The sequence below is a fragment of the Dermacentor albipictus genome, chromosome 1 (genome assembly GCF_038994185.2).
Source record: "Dermacentor albipictus isolate Rhodes 1998 colony chromosome 1, USDA_Dalb.pri_finalv2, whole genome shotgun sequence".
Lineage (NCBI taxonomy): Eukaryota > Metazoa > Arthropoda > Arachnida > Ixodida > Ixodidae > Dermacentor > Dermacentor albipictus.
Window position 1 is genome coordinate 384,752,121 of NC_091821.1, and position 18,152 is coordinate 384,770,272.

General features: G+C 41.6%; 1 protein-coding gene across 1 annotated transcript in view; it reads right to left on the reverse strand.

Annotated features, from left to right (window-relative positions):
- The window catches only part of LOC135902421 (ankyrin repeat and death domain-containing protein 1A-like), a 36,936-nt gene that overhangs the window by 12,336 nt on the left and 6,448 nt on the right, over positions 1-18,152 (reverse strand). Inside the window, exons 5-9 of the mRNA XM_065432467.2 lie at positions 18,033-18,137; positions 16,816-16,914; positions 11,664-11,765; positions 10,312-10,410; positions 2,181-2,279 (exon numbers count right to left, since the gene is read on the reverse strand). Coding sequence (XP_065288539.1) covers positions 2,181-2,279; positions 10,312-10,410; positions 11,664-11,765; positions 16,816-16,914; positions 18,033-18,137 — 504 coding nt within the window. The remainder of the gene's footprint in view (positions 1-2,180; positions 2,280-10,311; positions 10,411-11,663; positions 11,766-16,815; positions 16,915-18,032; positions 18,138-18,152) is intronic.

The window sequence follows — 18,152 nt, forward strand, 5'->3', positions numbered from 1 at the left end:
GCACTGATGACCTACAATGTCGTCAAAGCCGTCTAGGGCCCAAAGGACACGAATGGCAACGAAGCCAACAGTGATGAAGAGCCTGTAAAAGCGAAGTGATAGCGGCAAAGGAATTGATAGCATCATTTGATGATCTGCAGCTTTGGCTTGCATTGCTCCAGCATTTCGCCACTGAGGATGGTGTGTCCGTTGGCGTAGTAGTTTGGCTGTAGTTGCACATTGCATGAGATAAAGCGCACACAAAAAGATTAGCGACTTAGTTCCCTACATCTCCCTTGAACTCACGTTAAATATTTATTTTTGTCTTGTTGAACGTGCTGAGCACGCTTCATTGTGAGCCGTACAGTGTGCTAGCTTTTCAACGAAGTGCCCTGTATAACGAAAAATTTTCAAGATCCTGAGGACTTCCTTATAAAGGCGTTTGACTGTATTATAGATAAAGACATCAAAACTAGTTTGTTGATAATTCACACTGTTCTTGTACAGTGCACAGAGTGCACAGAATTGGAAAAGAAACAAAACACAGCATATTCACTGTATGCTTCTCCGCATAAATAAGTGTTTGCACTACACAAAACAATATAAAGACAGTAATTTCTGTTAGCACAAGCTCCAACCTTTCCTTCAATGTTTTACTCCTTACCGTGAAGCTATGTAATCTATGCACTAAATTGCTCTTTGTTTTAGGCTCCGAATGTTTTAATAGGCATGGCTTTAAATATGGCCATGTGTCCATTGCAGTTCTGGTACGTAACATATCAATTAAATAAAGCTCTAAGGTTACTTGCAGCAAAAAAGTTAAATTATTATTTTTAACTGAAGCTTCTGTTGATCCCATATATTACTAAAATGTACAAGTGAAACAATTATTTCAGTTTTAGTGGTGCCTACATGTGGAAACAATGGATGAGATGTACACAGTGGTCCTTTATGAAAGAGAACACGCAAGCGTATGGACTGTGCTCTGTGGAGGCTGCTTAGGGAGCCAGCACGAGGTAGCAAGAGGAAGCACGTCTGCTTGTGGCATCATCTATTGGCGGCCAGAATAAATAGACACGGCTGATAGGCAAGCGCCTGCTGGACTCTCTTCCACACCACACGGATGTGCAAGGAGCAGGGCCTGCAGCTCAGCGTCTGCTGCTAGCAAACTGCACTCAGTATGTTAGCACATTGTAAACGTGGAAGTGCCAGCACATGCCTGCTATTGAATAAGTACTCCCAGTGTACTTTCTTGCAGTAGGCAGCTCTGGCTCCCTGTTTCCCTGTGTAGCATGAATAAACTTGACCCGATTCAGAGGAGCTTAGGAGAGAGTGATTCACTTGGGTCAAACTTTGGTTGTGGCAATTAAACCTAATTAATTTGTTCATTAATTAAATAGGTGAATCATTCGTATAATGGTGATGTTTGCTTAATTACTTAACAAATTATGCTTAATTAAAGTTATGATGAAGACGTTTGTGTAAACAATTAATAATTAATATTGCTTAATTAGGGCAATCTAATTTCCAGCACCCTTAATTAGGCATTCTTGATTAGGCTCCATTGATTTAACCTTAGTTACTCTTGATTAGCCTAGTAATTAAATATAAATTAAGTTTAATTAGACTATCTAACTACTCTTATACCTCTTTAGTACTCGCTATATATAGTCATAGTCATAAAACTCAGTAGTGATACGTAGTCATAAAGCATTCTCATATATACTTCCACAGGACCCCACGTATACCTATGCATGGAGTGCATCATGTCACGCCTTGCAGACAGACAGACACACAGACGGATGGATGGACATATTTCCGAGGGAAGTAGCCCTAAAATGCTTACGCATTAATATACACTGGGAGTATCTAATAACTACCGAGTGTATGTTAGCACTTCCATGTCTCCTGTATGCTCGCATACCCAGCACGGTTTGCTAGCAGCAGATGTTGAACTGCAGGCCCCGCTCCTTGCTTAACAGCCATGCAGAGGGTTGTCCAGCTAATTCCAGCAGGCATGTGCCTGTCGGCCATGCCTGGTTATCCTGGCTGCCAATAGATGATATCAAAAGTGGACATTCTTTGTCTTGCTGCCACTTGCTGGCACTCTAAACAGCCACTGTCAAGCACAGGCCCCATGCTCGGGCGTTCGCTTTCATAAAGGACCATTGTGTACCACCAAATGGAAGATGTGTACTCACCTTATCTTTGACTGTGAGTGAAGCTTTGAACTGCAGCAATGTTTCTACCACATCAAGGTGTCCCAATGAAGCTGCAATGTGAAGTGCAGTTCGGGCTTTCTGTAAATGCGAGAGAAGACAGAACTCAGAGTGACTTCTTAAGTGAAAATGAATAGTTCCACACTTCCAAACAGTCAAGGTCTTTGCTTACTGGTACAGTAGACTTCCGTTATTTCGACTATGCTTAATTCAATTTTGCAGTTAATTCGATCTCGACCAGAGGTCCTGGCCAGTGCCCATACATTTCTACAGTACCAACAGGACCAAACTCTGTTATTTTGATTGTGAAATTAGCCTTCGCCAGATCATTTCAACTTGGCTGGTCATCACGCGCGAGCCCGACTCCATTGGTGACCAAAGTTGGTGACACCGCAAGCTGCAATGTCCATCTTGGCCGTGCTTAGGGCACAGTGAATGCGTCAAACAGACGTCACCTTCCACCAAAAACACCTATTTTCAGCCTGCCCCAGAAAGATATTAAAGTGAGAATGGTAGCTCACAATGAATAACTACAGTATTTGCCTGATTCTAATGTACAACTTCCTTAAAAAAAAAAAATCACCTGAATATTGCTTGGGAAGTGCAGTCTTATACAATACCAAAACTGCATTCATGGTGTTCAAACACCAAAGCCAGCTTCACCACTGCCATCACAAGATGGGGGCCATGGATGGCCACAGATCGTTTTTTTCTCATAGCATGACGACGACTACACGCCACTTTCAGTTTGATTATGAAAACACATTCAAACTATGTTATTTTACATGTTAAGCAGCAACAAGGCATATCATGTGTTCTTGGCGTTCCGGAGAATACCATGCATTGCAGGATAATTAGCAAAGTGGTCAGTTTTGATGTGGGCCACAATCTTGCTTGTGATTGTCGTGGTGTTGTTTAATAAATGCAGACTACGACTGCACTGTACGACTGTACAAACAATGACATGTTGTGGTTCTAGACAGCAGTGAAGTGCTGTTTGAAAGTCATGACAATGGTCATTAGGTAAACAAACTTCCATTCCGTGAAGGTAAAGTTTGCTGGGTTTGTCTTTTCCTTATTGCCAGAATCGGAGGCATGCTAAGTGTTCTTTTGTTAAAATATCTGGTGCACATTCAATTTCTACTTTGTATTTGGAGCTCCAATATCATTTATATGTTAGTTTTCTACTCTGAAACCATAAAAGGTAGTTGCGCATTTGATATAGGGGCGTTTTCAAAATTGGGACAAATGCTGCCGGTGAATCAGTGGTGTGAATTAAATACAGCCAGTGCTCTGGCTATGTGCGACTCAGTCTGCGCAGCTCTTTAATGAATGTTTCTGACACCAACTTGGGTAACTAGGTATGTGCCACTCTACAATGACAAAAAAGATCCCTTAAATTTCTCCGATGCCAAGAGGAATCAAACCCACATCACAAAGGTTCCTCAAGGACAGCAACCCGATGCTTTAGCAGGTTGTGCCACAAATTCACTGAGTATGTGCCACTTTTCAATGAATGTCTCGCCAACTTGGGTCACTGAGTACAGTATTTACTCGTATCTACCTACAAAAAAGCGGTCTCCCGCACAGGACCTTTGAAGATGTTGTTTTCCCCGGAGGGCCCGCGGCATTGAGGAAGAGAGCGCAACGACTTCTGATAGCCTTCCTGCGAGACACGGGGCTCATCGACACCTGGTGACACACCACTGATCTCAACTCGAAGGAGGATCAGGCGGAACAATTGCCGGCTATGTATGCCAGGCTAACCCCGCCTGCTTCAACATCACCACCACCACCACCACCACCTTACTCGTATCTAACGTGCACTTTTTCCCCCATAAAATAGGTCCGAAAATTGTGTTTGCATTAGAATGGAGTACAACCCTGAATCTGTGTTACCATATCACCACCGGCATTTCAATATGACCCCTTCGTGCATGCTTCGAGCCTAGCTGCCGTAGCTTCCTCCATGTGCTGTAGTATATGTGCTTGGGTTAGTCCACCGTCCGTCTTCCCATTTTCTGTGTTTGCTTTATCAGCATAGAAGTGCCGAGTGCGAAGACGTGTCAAGTGTTCATCACAATCCGCAATTAAAAGGAAAGTGATCACATGTGCACAGACTGGTGGAAATTAGGCTGCATCACGGGCGTCCGGAGTTCCCAAAACTTGCGCTAGGAACTGGCGCAAACAGGAGAGGCGTTCTACTCTGGCGGCTGCTATCTTGAAAGCGATCTGTGATGGAGACAGTCTATGCATCTAGGCACACCGCACTGTGTTCTCATCGCTTAGTTCACACCAAAGTGAGAAGCTGCAAAAATGACAATTCACTCACTCCTGCCACTTCACTTTCTCACTCCCGCGTTCTGATAAAAAGTTCCCGCAGTCATTGAGTGAGACGTATTCACGTTTGTTTGCGTGTTCGTGACACCATGCTTGTTAATCTAGTTAGTAAGCGAATAATGTTGAAAAGTTTATACAGCCGATAAAACTACTATCATTACTTTTTGTATAGGTTTCTACTAATTTGCTATTGGAATCAATGCTTCGCCTTTTGGGCGAAACTGCCACTTTTTGATTTATCGCAATTTTAGTGCACTGGAAGTAAATTTTTGTTTTTCCAAAGGAGAGAAAGTTGTATTTCTGTATGAAATAATGAAGTGCATGGTACTGTAAAGGACTTTTCTTTTTTAGGTCACGGCAAACAGATATGCGTTACAAATGCGGCCGTTTTTTTTTTCCCTTCTTTTGGTCACGGAAAACGGGTGCGCGTTACAATCGAGGGGGCGTTAGAATCGAGTAAATACGGTATGTGCCACTGAATGTGCAGTAAGCAAGGGAACAATTCTCAGTGTTTGCAGTCACTGAAGCGCCATGCTTCTAATCTCAGAGGCCATGTGCGGACTTATAAGCAGCAGCACTAGATGGCACAGCACGTCCAGAAAGAAGAGCGGTTGCCACATGACATGTTTCCAAGCGTTCACATGCACCAGTGCGGCATGATTTTGTAGGCTACGTGGACGCATCGCGACGGCAGCACTAGATGGCATTGAGTGTTCTTCGGGAAGTGCAAAAGAGGAATCCCGCTGCACTACACACCTAATACATAACTCGTTTCGCTAGTGGCAGTACATTCTGTTGCTATATTGATTCAATGCTAAACGCAATACCGCCAACAGTCATCATGAGATGGGCATGGCCAAATTTTTTTCTGCGTCTTGTTTAATTCGAGCCGCTGGATAATTAAATTTACGAGGGTCATTTTTTTTTCAACCTCCGATCGCTCCGTGCAGGCGCCACACGGGCAGCAGAAAGCAGACATGCGCTGTAGGCAGCTGCACAGCTCTCGCACTACACACTCCGCCATTGTTGACATTCAGGCGTCAGTCGGCATTGTGCTACAGCCACGTAAGCATGGCTGCCATTATTGTTGCTCCCGCCAAGTGTGAATTGCGAAGTGTTATTCGTTTTCAACAGGCTGAAGGCCATGGTGCTGCAGAAATCCATCGGAGAATGAGTCGAGTGTATGGGGAGAACTTCATGAGTGATGGTGTTCTGCGTGAATGGTGTCGAAATTTTAAAGATGGACGTAATGATGTGCATGATGAAGGGGGCCAAGGACGCAAATCTGTCGTTTCAGATGACCTGGTTCAACGAGTTGACAGAATAGTTAAAGAAAACCGCAGATTCACCATTACTGCTTTATCTACGAAATTTCCAGAAGTTTCAAGGTCTGTTTTGTACTCTATTGTTACTGAACGGTTACGCTACAAAAAACTTTGTGCACGTTGGGTCCCAAAATTGTTGACGGACGGCCACAAAACTCGATGAATGGCGTCAGCTTTGGAGTTCCTTGAGCGTTATCAGGATGAAGGAGACAACCTTTTGAAATCAATCGTGACTGGGGATGAAACCTGGAATCAATACGACACACCGGAAACAAAACGACAATCACAACAATGGATGTATTCAAATTCACCAAACAAACTAAAGAAATTTAAAAAAACCTTCAACAACAGAAAGACCATGGCTACTGTGTTTTGGGATCAACAAGGTGTGTTGCTTGTGGAGTTTATGGAGCCCGGAACCACAATCACTGCAGCTGTTTATTGTGAAACTTTACGATGTTTGCGTAGAGCCATTCAGAACAAATGAAGAGGAAAGCTGACCGCTGGAGTTGTTCTGATCCATGACAATGCCCGTCCACACACTGCTGGAACAACTCAATGGCTTCTCGAACAATTTGGATGGGACATTTTCGATCATCCGCCATACAGTCCAGACTAAGCACCCTGTGACTTTCATCTTTTTCCTGAACTGAAGACGTGGCTTGGTGGGAAGCGCTTTCAAACCAATGGTGACCTTCAAACCAACGTCAAGGACTACTTGAATTCATTGGCGGCAACTTTTTTTGAAAAGGGTATTGCAAAGCTTGTCCACAGATATGACAAATGCCTCAATCTCTTCGGTGATTATGTCGAAAAGTAACCGTAACTGTACTAATCTTTTGGTAATAAAATTATTGTTTTAGATGAACTTGTGTTTTATTTATAGCCTATCGGAGGTTGAAAAAAAAACGGCCCTCGTATTTTGTCAGTCCTGTCAGGGTCAAACTAATGGAAGTCGACTGTAGAAGTCAAAGTAATGCAATACCAACAAGATTGAGTGAGCAGATGGTTTCAGACATGGAGGAATCAACTACAAAAACTTCATTTTTCATCACTGTGCATTGAGTAGTGTTAATTAATATATAAATGTATCAAAATAGAGATACAGTACACTCACATTAAGACAAGCTCAAAGATGCTAATGAAAATCTGTACATCTTATCAGAGTTTGTCTTTACAAAAATTATCCACAAAACTAAATATCTTATATCCATGGTACAGTCAAGTATCCATGCCACAAAACAATAAGTGAACTAGCATTAAAATTTAAAGGCAGATGTAAAAAGAGATTCCTATTAGATTTTTACGACACAAAGTGCTGTTTAATGCACTCTTAAGCAATTGTGTAATTGTTGCTTGCTGGTGGGGCTGTGTGAACTTGTGTACTATCACAAGAGCTGACATTTAAGAAGTCTCGGTTGCTAAAAGATTATTGAATGCCCTCATCATGGTAAAAAAAATAATGATGCGAAAGTATTCATGGCATTATCAGCTGTATTGTGTCAACTTTGAAGACCACCTCAATTATTGTTTCTAGCTACAGGTTTCCACGTCATCATTGACGTTGGGGTAGCTGTTTATGACCGCAGAAGCACCATTTGCTTCTCACGCATCTAGCAAATTCCAGTCCCAAGTCTGCTGATTAAAGGGGCCCTTAAACACTTTTCAAGCCAGCGTCTTTCTGTTGCAGGTTACGTAGATGTATCACTACATTCCTGCCAACTGCATCATTGCCCAGTGGCACTCACCAGCAGCACCATCGATGCCACCACTTACTCCTCTGTGACTGGTTAAAAACAAAGTTGCATGTAACCACTGCAATGCAGCGAAACATGATAAATAAAGATGCACTTTTATTTTTGTTTGCTTTACTTTTTATATTAACACAAACAGATAGTTCGAAAAGAAAATGCTACAAAACACGGTAGGAGGCACTGACTGTTCTTTCGCCTCGGGCCTCTGAACACAAAAGCTTCTCTTCTCGCTTGGCAACTAGCAGCCCTGCCGCCTAGTTGCCTCATTTCGCACCTTACAATACACTCATGAGTGTTGTTGACGTGGTGCAGGTTTCTCACACCAGTGCATTGTTGTGTGCGGTGCCATAGTTAACTATACCTGACCTGAAGAAGAGAGATATTGCACAGTCCCAGGTTGCTTGACCATTAGTGGAAAACTTGAAATGTGCTAGAATGCACGAAGGCGTTTTTTTAGCGTGGTAACAGATGCTATCAGCATACCAGAGTAACCAAAGTCCATGAACATAGATGTAGGCAACCATGGAGTGCAGACTTCCACTATGTAGGCGCTTTGAGCTCTTACCAGTGGCTACAAGGGGTTACACCAGTGAGTGAGCGAAATGAGCACAGAAGATTGCAAAATTTGAGTTCAGGGAATGAATGTTTCTTTCGTGTATTTTGAAATTTCTTGAATAACCTCGGACTACATACCCCTATCACTGCCATTCTTCTTGCACTTATCTCTCCAACCGTCAACCTACACAACCTGCGAACAAAAAATGGTTGCTTGAAAAGTGTTAAAGGGCCCTTTTAAGGCCACTTGCCGGCATTAGTGGTGGATGTGGAAGTTTGGCTCAACCAAATGAACACTTCGTGCTAAGCAGACACTTTTTTCATTGGGTCTAATTGAAACCTACCAAATGTTCGCATTTTGTTCCCCACATGTTAAAATTGTTTAATGGGAGTCTACAGTAATTAGTAAGCAATACATGCACCAAGCAACAATGCAACAACACACAAACTTAGTTAAGCAAGCAAAGCATGTAGGACCTTTACTTGAAAGTGACCTCTTGTTGAACATCACTTGTAGCATGTACTAACTTTGGCTACATCAGCAGAAAAGAGCATGAAAAAGGACAGAGTCAACCAAGTGTTGACGCTAAAGAAGACAACATCGACGTACATGGTTGTTAAATTGATTTGATGATTAAGCGCTGATTATATAATCTCTATTCTGTCTCTTTTTCACGTTTACTATTCACTTAATTCATTTCATAACATATCCTATTTCACACACAATTACAATGATGCCCATCGGGTCTCCTTGGCCGTCACCCTACATAGGAGACGCTCATATTTTTCAGACATCTTGGCAGCCATGCGTCTGTCTTGGGCAATGCTTTTCTGACAGGGCCCCCGCACATTGCTTGACGTTCTGCGGCGCCTGGCAGACACGATACGAATCATGCATTTGGGCGGGACATTGAGTTGGATACATTGGAGATGACGGGCAAGTTGGATACGTCACACTGGCATGCCAGAATAGTCCAAGATTTGCCCTTTCTATAGTTTGGAGTGTTGAACATGGTCCGCAGCAGCCCAGCGATTAGCTGTTGCCACAGCACATACACACAACTGCACGGCAAGCAAGTGTTTTTTCAGTTGGCAAAGGTGTAAACTGAGCATGCTCTCTTTAATCCATTCTAACTGCAGGCCAGCACGCTGCCAGCCAGCCAAGCTGACGCGCAACGCACTCTGGTCTAGCAGCTTCGATATGAGATAAGACATGTTCTTTTCTCGCGCCATCTGCACCAAAGCATGCCTAACGTGGCCAGTCATGCTGAATGCACTAGGCACTAGACTGTATGGGTGCCTCCTTTTTGCCAGCATAGTGAAACTGCGCCGTTCAGTCATGCTATGCTGACACGCACTGAAATACTGCACTGCACGAGAGCTTTGCCAATGCCAGCCACAGAGTAGACCAGTGGGGTCAGTGCACCGCTTTGGTCTCTACACGCACTCAATGACAGCGTGCATGCACACTCATATGTGCTCCTCCGACCCAGCTCTACTCCAGCCCCCACCCCCGAACTCCAGCCTCGATGTGTGTGCCCTGCCTCCCACCGTGCACAGCAGTGAGCATGCAGCAAGGCACCCTATCGAATTAGGGCACGACATCTAGCAGAGAGCATGACAGTTAAGTTAGATGGCACTTGGTGGCGGCATGGCAGAGGGCAACAGTGACGCAGAGACCCGCATCTTATCCTATTTACGGCTACTTGCATTTGTTTTTCGTTTATCCTTAGTTGTTGACAATTGCTAAGTATTCTCAGAATGACGAGGTATGATTTAATACCATTGTCATGCTCATACGACATCCACAAGTCACTTAACCAACCGTTTCTTTCTAGAAATGGTTACAAGATACCCAGATCCCAGGTACACTAAGTTTCTTTGACCCGCTAAAAAGACCTTGTCTCCAAAAAATTGTAAGTGGATACATGTCCCAAAAGTTACAGCCTGATAATACAACGATCATAACACAACAATGATAGCCAGTGATAACACAGTGTCCATGTGCATTTACAGGATGGTTAACAGAAATGTAACGCCACTATGTTACATCTTACAAAGGCAAAAGTTGTTCCGGAGCACTTCTGTCCACTAATCATAGGAATCCAGAAATCTGGAATGCCAGAATGTCGCACTTACAGCATCAGTGATAGAAGCATCACAGCCATGTTCTAAAAGGATCTGCACAGCTGCCTGATGGCCATTCTGTGCTGCTAAGTGCAAAGGTGTGCTCCTCTCCTGCAAATAAAAAAAAGAAAGAAAAAACAGTTACTGTGTATTTAAACAGATAGGCAAGGCCTTTGGCACACTGCCTGTCTTGTTTTTGTATCTTTATAATACCTTTCAGAATATTTGTTTGTACAACCAGTGCATCTACACAGTCCATTTGTTGCCTGTTAAACGGCTCTTCATACTCATGGCTGAGTTTACTATCACTGGCTCATTAAGCATTCAGAATGGTGCAGTTCTGAAGAAACGCTGACCTACTAAAAAGCTTATTCAGAAGCAATGAGGGTGTAAAATCATAAGAAGTGAAAGGGAGTACATCGCACATTCAAACTTGATTCAAAAGCAATAGCACAACAATCATGCCAACTCATTCATGACACTTTCACTCAATGACACACACATACAAGAGGTGGAGAGAGAAGAAAGCAGAAGTTCCAAGGAGAATTCAGGAAGAGTGGAACTCTAAGAGCCATTCAGAGTTTTGAGTGACAGGCAGGTACCACTCCAGAACAAAGGCAAAGTGTATGAAATCACAAACAGTGATGTTATACGTAGTCAATATGATAGTATCTACAAAGGCCAACATTCATCAATTTAATTTTGCTGATATGCATATGCAGAATTCGATGTACGCAGTGAAGAGGAACGATCAAGCTATAGGCACAGTCAACAAGGAAGACAGTGAAGCAAGCATGCAAGGAGGAAGATGAAGATTATGTAGACAGTTAATGAGAAGGGATAAGAACCACATCGTCAAGAAGCTATACAGGACGATTTTAAGGCCATGATTATTGAAAAGGAACGAATAAACAACAAGCCCAGTTGTAATAAAGAACGTAGAAACGACACCACCATGCAACAAACAAGCACAGCTCTTAGATTAAGATGGGGTGTCACTTTTGCATGCAGTTATGGTTCCTAGTTACTGGAACACTTTGGCTTGTGCCTTATACCCTGTCCTCACCTTTGTCCTTGCTGATCACTTATTCATTAAAGCTGTGAACTATACAAATGGGCACTTTTCCAGTGAATGCCAATACCAACTTTGATTCTATGCTACCAACCACCCCTTACAATATCTGGTTCTAGAATGTGCAGCTCATGGAAAAAAATCAAGACTATAGTTTCTCATCCACACAAATAGGAATACGTGGTGGGTCTTCACAACAACAACAAAATTGTAATAGGACTTTTAACACAAACTTCCGCCAATGGAAAAAACAAAAGAGAGAGTGAGAGATTCCCTGAAACCATTGTCTCACATAGTTTGGGTCATCCATGTCCATCTTATTACTTTGCAGCAGTCGTTTCATCACAAGATGATGCCCTCGCTGTGCAGCATGGTGAAGTGCCGTGCACCCAGACTGTAGAAAAAGAACATGTAATGAAAATAAAGATAAAGAACAGCCCTTAATTAACAGCTGGTGTGAGCAATAAAAGAATCTAGCCAAGCCCTTTTCACAGTTCAAGACTTTGAAAGGCAAACATTGTTTTGACTCGTGGAGAAATGTAGCAAATGCAGCAGATGAAGACCAGTAGCCTACTTATAAGCAGTGAAGCTCTCTGAAAGCATTTGTCATGTGCATCATGAGCTTGCATAGGTAATGCTGGCAGCAGGATGCTACCTGCATTCATGCTTTCGCAAGCAGTAACAATATGCAAGGTAGCATACTAGACACACAGATTTCCTTATTCTTAAATACAAATCCAGATTAAATAACTGCAAAAGAACAGTCATTGCACGAACATAAGCCCAAAAGTCATGAAAAGGTAGAAAATGGGAAGACTGCATGGAACTACACGGAACTTCTTTCACCATGTTGAAAAGATGTACTGCCATTTTAAATGGCAGCACATGGGGCAAAAAGTAATTTCACATTATATTAACTATCAACCAAGTACAATTCACTAAAGATTCACTAGTCATTGATATGAAAGAAGGTTGTAAGACTGCATAAGGCTGGGCACCATGTGAAAGATCTGAATGCTATGACAGCCTTTTCAAGAGCAACATACGGAAATGCATATGAGAACATGCACATGCTTTTCACTTATAAGAGGATTGAATCCATACACTGTGTTTTCGGTTAACAACCTCCTCCAAAAAATAGATTGATGTGCAAATAGCAGCAAAGGTGCAAGAATCTCTGCGCCTTCTGGTAGATACAGCAAATTTCACGGCACCATCATACAGAAAGATATGGTGCATGGTGTCGTGTTTGTTACTGCAAACACGCTTATTCTAATCGAGAGTTTTCACTTTTTCAATTAGCGCATTTAAAATGTCTGATAATTTTTCTATTATATAAATATGTTGTGAATATGTCTGTGTATGCTTTGATTTACCAAGAAGTTTAGACATTTGCTTCTCTCCTCCCGCCGCACAGTTTGCCTATACTACTGTTTTCTTCAGTTATTGTCACTGTTCTTTAATAGTCCACCACTAGGGTGTGAAACAACATGATAGCAATAAAATTTTCTTACTTAACTTCTCGTTGCAGATCAGTGGTTGCTGAGACAAAATTACGTGTTACTTTTAGAAAACAGTTGTGAAGAGAGCAGTTCACTGGGCTAAAATTACAATTGGTACCAGCCGACAAGAATCATGGGCACATCAAAGCAAATAGTCATTAAAAAAATATACTGTACAACTTTCTACAACAAGAACTAGGCATCTGCACAATGAACACGTGGTTGCTAGCAAACCACACACTTCACGCAAAATTGAAAACGTCACGTTGCTTTAAATAAAAGAGTGTAAATATAAATCTGCAGTTGAAATAAAGTGCTACTATAAAAGTGTACATGCACAACCACTCTCAGTGCCCATAGCAGAAGTACACTGAATATGCTGCAGAGCGTATCTCTGCCCCAATCCAGTTCGCTCACAGCACCCTCACACAATTTTTCGTCATGCGGCCCCTCAGCGGGGAGCTCCATCTGGCTCACTCAACTCTACTCTAATATGCTCTACACAGTAGTCAGTGTAATGCCCCATACGCATTATTAATGGGGATCAGCTGGCCATGGACAATACATAACAGTGGTGTAGAATAGAGCGGAAGACATCGCTACAAAATTGCGGCTCGTATCTCGACCATTGTCATGCTGTCACTACAGATAGCTGAAAGTACAGTGAATGCATGCAGTGAATCATCATCGGTGACTACTAGATCGACTAAGCTTCCCAAGTTTAGTTTTTGGGCAGGTTCCAGCAACATGGCTGACGACCATGCCGGCGACGTATCAAATGAAAATATTGCTATTTCTGCACAACTCAGTTTGCACACAGTTGTGGAGTTGAAGTTTAAATTATTATACATAACGTGCTGTAAGGTGCCTGAAATTTCTGTCTTCCATACACATGAACTCTTTTGTTACCGCGAGAAATGTGCTCATTATTGGTGCTTTTATGTTTTAACATTTTATTTCAAGATGTAGTAGTTGCAATGTATACCACGATACATAAAATTACAGCCTGACCACTGTTGTTTTGAATGGTTTTCTAGCAGTAATAGTTGCTTAGACAAATTTGGGAACTCTTATGTGAAACTTCAAAGAAGCACCTCAAGAAAAATTAATGAAAGTAATAATTTGCAATTTTTAATTTATTTATTGAGAGTAAAAAAAATCTGAAATATACAAAATATGCATCTGGTTCCTATTTCCCAGTTTTTGTAACTCAGATCACGTGAAAAAATTATTATGAAGATTTGCTTGCACGAATACTAGCAATAGTGACCCCCATGCTACGTGGGAAAGCAGTAGGTTCACAAATGTGAAAACAGGTAAGTTCGCATTGTACAGGGAGCATTTATTATTTTTACTCACTGCAGTAGGCACATGGTTTCTGTTTTACTGCATTCTTTGGGCTTGCCGAGCAATCGTTATCAGGTCAGGGAGCATGCAGAAGCCTCCTGATTATTTCGTTCAGTCAGCTTTTCTGGGCAAGCAAAGTGGTCAAGTGTGCATTCAGCTGGCGCTGAATCCTCCACATGCATTGTTCAGTTCCTGTTCAGTGCCATACAGTAATGTGGAATATTGCACAATATTGTACAGTAACAAATAAGGGCACTTCAACAGGCGCTGTTCAAGATGTAAGAGCTTATACAGCTAGTCAAGCTTTGGTTGAAGATTGCTCTGTAATCGACTGCGTGGGCTTGTGCGAGTGAAAACCCTACACGACGGGACAGACTGCTCGTAATAATTTGTGCATATGCTGTTGATGCACTCATGAATAAAAGAAACCCACGGGGTGTAATAGAGTTGCACTTGACATTACTCGAACACAGTAATGAAAATAACATGCACTCATGAGCACCCGCTGCTGTTTAAGACATCGTTAAAACAGCCTATACATCTCATCAGAAAAATGACAACCCGATGGAAGCTTCTGTGTCTCTGCTGCTGCTATCATATAAAACAATCTTGCCGAATCGACCGAAGAGCAAATTTCGAGTCTTTTTATTGAAGAACTGCTAGGAGTACTGGAGGCTAATCTCGATGATACCTAAAGTTTTATTTTTCCAGCCTCTTCAATCTGCCAAAAATTAGCTAAAGTTCAATCATCATTTCTGCGGGTGCATGATGTTTCTAGTAGAATTCGAACAGAAACATATGACAATGCATAAAAACATGCCGATCAAATTGATAAATTTCTATAGGTGTGGTAATGAAAGGTTAGAGGGCCTCTCACCAGGTTTAATCATTTTAAACAGCATTTTAAACAGGCAAGCACAATGCGTACGTCACATGCTGACGGTCGTGTATGCAAAGTATTACAGCGCTCAGCGCTGTAAGAACAGCTAAAATTTTAAACAAAACTCCAGACATCCTCTCTCTCTCTCGAGGAAGCGACGTTCCCAGCCAGAAAGCGGCAGTAACACAAACAAACCCATCATGACATGTTATTTTGGCAAATCGCCCAATTCGAAACGAGCAACGTCACCACTGGAAATATGCCACGCAGCAAAAAAAGAAGTGAGGGAAGAAAAAGAAAAAGGAGGCAGGGCTCATCACATGAACCCAATGCGGTCCTTTGGCTCCGGTATGGCAGAAGGAGGGGAAGAGCAGTCGCTTATAGACACTTCACTTGGCAGAGTGAGCGAGTCTCTGTTGGCAGTCACATTCGCCTCCTGGCAGTATGGTAACAGGTCATTAAATTTCTTCTATACACTCCAATAAGAAACCCATTTGAAAAATAATTTCCGTAAAATGATTCTAGACAACGTTTTAGAACTTCCAGCTTATAACTCAAATTTGTAACGGGGCATGGTGAGGCGTTTTTTAACTTCCATGGGGGTAGGGGCAGTGCAGGGGAGATGTCCGAATAATCAAGCATATCTGTATTATCAGCCAGCAACTTTAGTTACTCATAATCCTTTCATTTTGGTAAAATACTTATTGCACTAGATGGTACAGAGGTTGACCACTTGGTAGGCCTGAAGACACCACAATCTTCAGATAACGCTAGCCCATTAGCATTGCAACCACCTCATTATTTCGCCACAAGATGCTGTTATTCCATTTTTATACCTACCTCATTTACTTGCAACATTCAACAAGTAAAATGGAACACTAACTACAGGTGAAGAACAGGAGGAATATTGATGGAGGAATAACAAAAGAAACAATGAAAAGTAATGAGTACCTCAGCAGACAGTAATATTGCCACAATAATATTCATTGACAATAATACAATGAATAAAAAATAAGGAATTAAAACAAAAGCAAAACATTTACCTTCATGCAAATCAAGTGTTGTAGCTATGTCTCCATGTCTACAACAAAGGTGAGAAAAACAGAAAAACAAAATTCAGAAAATATGTGAAAGAAAACACTGTGAATACAGATAAAGCACAAGTACCATATTTTCTTGAATTTAAGGACTTAAACATTCCATGACATTGTTATAGCCAATAAAATAATACAACTATGGGGAGTTATAGAAATAGCACACCCAAGCATCTTTGCACATCTATAGCCACACGCCCTGCTTCCAATGTTTAGTATTCCTCTGCGTTCTTCTCTGGTTGCAAAGGCATGAAAAAAAATGGATGCTTAGAGTAGAACAGTATGGTAGTCAAATTTAATTGAAACAAAGTCGCATCTGACACTAACTACCTTTGTTTTGTCCAATAATTGTTATAGGCATATACTTGCTACACGCCGATATTGGCAGCAAACATTGATTACTTCTATTACATCTGATAATTCCTTATATTAATGGTATATCCACATTTGACTGGATTTGCAAAAACAGGAGTGTATCTACAGATAAACAAATTTGAAGAAATGTTTGCAAAGAGACCATGAAAATACCAGAAGCATCCACAAATACAAGTGACAATTTTTAGATGCTGCAGAATGAACAAGGTAATATGTTTCTGCTGCAAACCACTAAATGGTTCATACCTTGTCCTTGATGTTGGGGTCAGCTTTGTACTGTAGCAGTTTCTCTACAATTTCCATGCAGTTGTTGATAGCCGCAATATGCAGAGCAGTTTGACCATTCTGTTGCCAAAAGAAATATTGTAATCACCAATAACACACTACGAAAATTGCACACATTATGAAAGGGTGCACTGACACCAATATTCTAGCTCTTGTTTATACTGATTAGTATTACACAAATGTCTTAGTCACAGATCACAATGTGAAATTGCAGCACACACTCGAGATTTAATGCTTTTTTTTCCACCTTATGCTACTTTTGCATCCACAAGATTTGATTTAAGTTTTTAGAAGCCCAGCACCAGTCCAGGCAGAAGCCGACAAAGAGACATCTACACCTAATGGTCTTAAGAAATGGAGATATCTCACTTTGCTCTTCCTAGTGCTTCCTAAGCCACAGTGCTTGCATCTTTTGCAACTGCAGCACATTAATGTAACTAACCTTGTGCATCTCATGAGATTTTTGCATGTTTTTTTTTCTGACTTAATGCTGGCCATGCCGGGCTTGACATTATCAGATGACGCCATGTTGCAATAACTCTTGATATGCATCAAGTTCTGTGTGTCAGTGCCTTTGACATAGTTGTGCCTGAAAGTGATTTAAGGTGTTTTGTTCTGAAGGTTGAAACACAATTATGTTGCCCGTACCCATCAATTGAAACTGGAAACACTTTTTCAGAGTATTGAGCAAGATAGTTTAGTAGGTACAGTGTATCATCGTGCATACATTGTTTTACTTTTTGTCAGTGACTGTTTTTTCCCCCAGATTATCAAATTATCGCTTAGCAGAAGACATGCCCACTGTACTGAAAGTTTCTTGAACGTTGCCTCTGATTCTGCAGTGAAGGAGTCTTGTCTAATCAGATTGTGCCTGGCAAACAATACAGTTGTACCCTGCAATTTACCTTCCAGTAATCTTGAGTAGTACCAAAGCAGGAAATTTCTGTGATGGTACAAAACCCATCATACATTTCAGCAGTATTGTTCAAAAAATGTTTTTACTCTAACACCCATTTGCTTATTAATGATCAAGCAGTGATGGCCAGGCATCTATTACAGTGCAGGCATATGCAAGAAAGGCCATGTCAATGTAACATGGTTTTGATATAACAAGTTATTACACTGTTCACACCATGTGAAAAGCCCAGTAATACTCTACAAAGTCAAGAAAAGCCGACCTTGTCAATGGCGCTGACTTTGATGGTCTCTGTAGAGTCCAACATGAATGCAATGACTTCATGATGATTATTCTGTGCAGCACAATGCAGTGCAGTTTGACCTTGCTGCATGTTAAAGCA